At 52.0% G+C, this 5,784-nt stretch overlaps 1 protein-coding gene across 1 annotated transcript; it reads right to left on the minus strand.

The window, feature by feature from the left end:
- Nucleotides 1-324: 324 nt before the first annotated feature.
- On the minus strand, nucleotides 325-3,475 carry LOC139785064 (uncharacterized). The gene is made up of 3 exons (XM_071724233.1): nucleotides 3,003-3,475; nucleotides 1,829-2,918; nucleotides 325-1,779 (listed from the first exon to the last, which is right to left on the minus strand). Exons 1-3 carry the CDS (start codon nucleotides 3,473-3,475, stop codon nucleotides 325-327), a joined length of 3,018 nt encoding a protein of 1,005 aa, XP_071580334.1.
- Between the last annotated feature and the right edge of the window lie 2,309 nt (nucleotides 3,476-5,784).

Raw genomic sequence — 5,784 nt, forward strand, 5'->3', positions numbered from 1 at the left:
AAAGACGTTCGCGGAGAAGCGATAGCCGGAGGATTCTACGAACACGAGTTGCTGCGCGTCTCCAATCCCGACTCTCGTGGAAAAGGTCCTGCGTAAGCGCGGCAATCGAGCGTACGTAAAGTGGTTGGGGATGGACAGTTCGCACAATTCCTGGATAGATAAGGCGTCTGTGTTGTAACAGAAATAATTAGACATTCGTAAATACGCGCAACGTGTACTTTATTGTTAATAAAAAATTTACACATTTTCATTGGTTTGTTTCTTACGTACTATTGATTTTTCTACGATAAAACAATTTTAGAAAGCGTATGATATTGTTTTTTTTTACAACGGTATTCCGTAATGTCCCCACGGAAGCGTTTCCTCGCTGTCCAACGTCACGTATCGCTTATCGTCGTGCGGACTAAGAGCTAGTTTTTGCTCCGACACGGTGTAAACCTCGTGCAACGTCGAGCGTATGCACGACTGGCGCGTCCTCATCTCGCGCGCGTCCCGCAGGCACGCCACATAATCCTCGAACGTGATCCTCTTAGCGACTACGTTTCTTTTAACGCCCTTTATTCTCTTGGTGTCGTCGCGTCCGAGTACCCTGTAAGTGTACATCTTCGCCCTGAGGACCAAAAACTCCGTCATGATCGCGCCGTTGTTCTCGTCCTTCATCAGACCGGGCACCTTCTCGTTGACGCGCGGCATACCGTGCGCGTTATTCTCCGCGTAATCGCTCGTGTCGAACCTGTCTATGTCGCGCCTCATACGCTCGTACGCGTTTTCGCACTCCAGCGAATAGATCAGACTATCGGTATCCGTGTAAAGAATTCGACACCGGTCGCGATAGAGCGGCGCCATGTAGTCGTAGTGAAACTCGTAGAGACGCGTCTTGGATATCTCGAGAATACACATACCCACGTAGACCGGCTTGTTGAATTTTACCTCGAGCTTCCGCAGCTCGATCGCGACCAGATTCTCCGAGAAGACGCTTCTGCTGTGAAAGTTCGGCCTGCCGATCAACGCTTCCGCGCCGTACCTCCCGTCCCATCGCGTCACGAGACGCACGTCCACGTGATCGCGCACGTTCTCCATCGTTTTGCCGAAGACGGCATTGTTCATCAGTTTGTACATGTTCCGTTCGAACTCGTTGCTCGCGCGCGTCCTGAACGTCGTGTTCAGCTCGATGTAGCCGCGAAGCCACGGTGACTGGGCGAATCGCAGCACTCGACGAACGCGCGTCAGACGCAAACCGAGTCGCAGACATTGCTGCAGGTTTCGATAGTGCGTCACGTAGCGCGATTTGCCGTAGAGAGTAGCGAGCAGTTTCTCCTGCCGCTTACCGGGCGGTTTATCGCGCGTCGGGCACAGCGGCAGGTCCGCGTGGGCGTCGTGCAGTTCCGGCGGATACTCGAGATCCACCTCCAGAATGTAACCGACCTCGCTGTCCGTCGGCACTGTCGTCACGTCGAAATTCTCGGGGTCGTCGAGCCACTGGAAATTCGCGTACGGCAGCGATTCGCTCATAGCCCAGCCGTACAGATTGTTCACGTCGTAATACATGAGATACGTAGTGGGCTGGGACGAATCGTACGTCGGTACGTGCCTGTTGTTGGCTCGCGCGTACCTGAGCGAACATTGACTGAGGCCGCCGCGTATTCCGCGTTCCACGAACATCGCCATGTCGATGTCGGTGAGCAGCTCGAAACGCACGCCGGTGTACTTCAACATGGCGTCCCACGTGTACATTCCCCGGCAACGTATAATAATACGCGGGATCCAGCCCGTAACTCGCTAAACACGTGTCCCAAAAATTTTCAAAGATATCCGCCAGAAGAAGCACGTCGGTCTTGAGATACAGATCGCTGTACTCGCCGAGATCCCGCACGCGAAAACGTCGCCAGACCCTCGTCGCGTGCTCGTAGTCGCTCTCGCTCGCGGTCTCGTCGGTCAGGGAGCTGTAAAAGATCTCGCGCGGCGGAAGCTCGGTCTCCCGCAGTTTGTCCGCGCTGTCGACGTACTCGTACGGAAATACTCCCTTGCGAGTGAGCAGATCGAGATCCTCCGTGCTCAAATCAGCGTACTCCGAGCGCGTTATTCTCAGCTTGTTCTTGTCCAGATAGGACGCCAGGGTTTCGATACTCGCGGCTAAAAATTTGTACGAGTCTACGAATCGAAGCTTCACGAGTCGATTCCACATCCCGTCCGTTTGCGTCTCCTTAACGGTCTTCGAGAAAGATATGTAATTTTCTTTCGTAAGCGGCAGGAGTTCGACCCCACCCTCGAAATCGTTCGCGATTTTCTCGATGATAAAGTGCGCGTCGTAACCCGACAGATTGTGGAAGAACACGGGAATCACGTACACGTTTCTGTAATTCAGATTGCAACGAGAATGCGCCGGACCTCTGTACCGTCCGTTTAGATGACAGTGATCTCGCACGCGCTTGTCCTCCGGTTGGAACGCTTTCCGACACACGTGACAATGGGTCGCGCGCCAAAATTCGAGTTTCTCGTCCTCCGTAAGTTCTACCATCGATATATTGGTGGAGAATTTATTCTTTGCGTGACGTGCGAGAACGCGAAGCTCGTTCACGAACCACGAAACGCAGTCGTCGCCGCGACGATATCTGTACGTGGATACGGTATCGTCGTAGGTGCAGCACAGATAGTAGCCCAGGCTGAACGGTACGTGACGCTGATAAGCGTATCTTTTCGTTCTCGCGCCTCCTTCGGCATTCTCCCTCTCCCGCTGTTCGAGAAGACACTCCAGATCCGCGTACACCACGAAGGGGAGTCGCTCCTTTCTGTCGTGATTGTCGAACGACAGCCACTTATCGTCCTCGTTCGGAAGAACGATGGCGCAGTCGTTCATTCGGCCGCAGTCGACGCTGTGAGCGGCCAACTTTTCGCGCGTATAGAAATAGTGTAGACATCTGCGAAGTAACGTGCGTGCGATTACTATGCGTATATAAAATAACACCGCGTCGTTTCCTTATTCCTCAGGTTTTTTTACTTACCGATCGCAAACGTGCTTCGCGCACCGTTTCGCGGTCAATTGCGAATTCACCAATCGCGACAGATTCTTTATCCAGGCGAAATGGCCCCTGTTGACGCCGCGTAGCGTATCGCGCAGATACAGGAGATTTACGTGTCTATCCCTCTTATCGTCGGTTAACCGCAGAGGCACGATCGCGTTGCGGTCGGCGCCCCGTCCGAACTTATCTTTTTTTTCGATTCCTTCCCGAGTTGTAAATACGTTGATCGATACGTCGTTTTGACGTTCGAACTTTCCGATCTGTTTCAGATCTATGGGAAACTTGATCCCGTCGAGATTCAGCACCGTCGCGTAATCGGGATACGAGCCGCATCGTTCGGCGTTGTGCTTGGCGGGATACAGAGCCGCGACCACCGCACGCGCGAAACACGTGTCGTTCTCCGACAGCACGTTGACCACCGCCTGTTTAAGTCTTATACCTAGCGGTATCTTCATCCAACATCCCACGCGCATGAGATTACACTTGTTCACGTTCACCGTTAGGTTGAGTATCCGCGACAACGCCCATCCGCTGTCGCGTTCCTAAAATTCGTCCAACGCCGCTAGAATCGCGTCGCGCACGTGCTTTTCGTACCACTCGCCCAGATCGGACCCTTGGAGGAACTGTTCGTTCCGCGTAGCGATACTCTTCACATCGGTCTTAACGTCCGCTACGAATTCCCCATTGAATATGACATTGACCTTCAGACACACGTATCTGTTCAAATTATCCTGCACTTTTTCGAGCACGGTGCCCTTCGCATCCTCGAGAAATCGCGCTGGTTCGATGTACGTAGAGTTCGTCACAGCGCCGGTGAGTACGCGACTTTGGAACGCCGTATCGATCTCGACCCACGAAAATCCTCTGCTAACGCCGCTGCTGCTACCGCCGCCCCCACCGTCCAAACCGGCACCTACGACGCGTTCGAATCGTCGGCGCAGATCCTCCCTCGAACCTTCCAATCGCGCTATTTGAGCCACCAGAGCGTTCACGGCTCCCGTGTTTCCTCGCCTCCCAAATTGTCTGACTCGACAACTCTCCCGCAAGAGCCGGAGACACTCGTCGCATCGTCGTCCCCACGCGCGGTACCCGTCCGCGTTGCGGACGTCCGCGGCGAGCAACTCGTCGCACTCTTCCCACATCCCATCCAGAAGGGTCTTCCACCCTCGGGAACACTGAATTTCACTCGTTCGAAAAGACGACAAGACTTGTAGGTCTGAATCCTACGTATCTTCTCTCCTCCGTCCACCGTCTGATAGTAAAGATAATACTCGAGCGGCAGGCAACGCATATAATCCTTCGCCCTAACGGAGTTTGCCATTGTCGTCTCTATCCACGCTCGCTCGCGCGCAGTTCGCGCCCCGGTCTCCTTCGCAGATGATGAGTCGCCAGATTCCATCGCGCGTCCTCCTTCGCCACCGACGCGCATACGTTTGACGGCAACGACGCGTCGACTCTCGCCGATTCGTCGTCCGAATCGGACGAGAACTTGGGCATGGACTCGTAACAGCGCAGTTCGCCGTCCGATTCCTCGGACGAGTAATAACGGCGATCGTTCATTCGCGAGTACGCATCGCTAATGCTACATCAGCTTCTCTAACGCGACTAAATCAGCAGTAACTACATCCCCATCGCGTATAATCATTCTTTCATGATATATACCAGCTTTGAGATACCGCCGGTGAGATCGACGATCGGCGATTCCGATTTCGCGACGGATCAGATATCTCGTTACGTCGACTCGGCGCGGATCCCCATCCCTCCTGAGCGGTTCGCTAATTTTCACGATCGGTTCCCGTATCTTTTCGACCAGATCCACTTTTGCAAAGTCTACGTACTCGTCACTCATACCTCATTTTTAAAAAACAACTGTAACTTATCCCATTCCCGGTGCGCTTTACGTCGCACCACTCTCTCTAGATAATGCTGCAATAGCGCCGCTAACGCGTCTCAGTCAATAGTAACAGATTCCATTCTCTCGCCACTCTTCTCCAAAAATTTGGTATTGAAGAGACCTTCGGTTCGATCGATGATCGGGAATTCCGATTTCGCGATCGATCAGATATCTCGTTACGTTGACTCTCCACAAATCCGATCCGAAACACTTCCTCGCGAACGGGTCGTTGATTTTGCGATCGGTTTCCCGATTTTCACGCGCACCGGTTTGCAAAGTTCTACGTACTCGTCGCTCATACCACGTTAGAAGAAAAAAACCCACATTAACTTATCCCGTTCCGATGCGCTTTACGCCGTCGCGCCAATTCAATTTATACTCGTTCGTTATCTCAACGGTGGATGTACAGTCGCGGTCATTAATGCCTTCCACCTGAAGTCAGTCGCGTTCGGGGGCAGATGTAGCTGAACGCGTCGCGTCTAGCGCTATTCGTGCTTCATGACTGTTGGTCGGTAACGTCGTGGAGCACGGTCAACCGTGTCGTGGAGAATGAGAAGCTGTCAGTTTGACAGCTGTGTGTTTGCGGAAGAGAGGTTAAGAACCACGAGGATCGTCAAAGTATAAGGAGAGTATAAGAATACAAGAACATGTTAATTATTTGAATGTTAATTTTGAATGGTAAATAATTATATACGACAAATTTATATTGATATATATATATATATATAATATATAATATATATACCTATATATTGCAAATCTGCGGTAAAGTTGAAACGAAAGAGAAATGAAATCCGAAGATTCGATAGACTTTTTGTAGGGGAAAAGGGTAAAGGTGAGAGAAAATTTGAGAACTTAATACTTGCTGGC

This window comes from Temnothorax nylanderi, unplaced genomic scaffold (assembly GCF_030848795.1).
Source record: "Temnothorax nylanderi isolate EJ_2023f unplaced genomic scaffold, tnyl_v1.0 TNYL_tig0731_pilon, whole genome shotgun sequence".
NCBI classification, from domain to species: domain Eukaryota; kingdom Metazoa; phylum Arthropoda; class Insecta; order Hymenoptera; family Formicidae; genus Temnothorax; species Temnothorax nylanderi.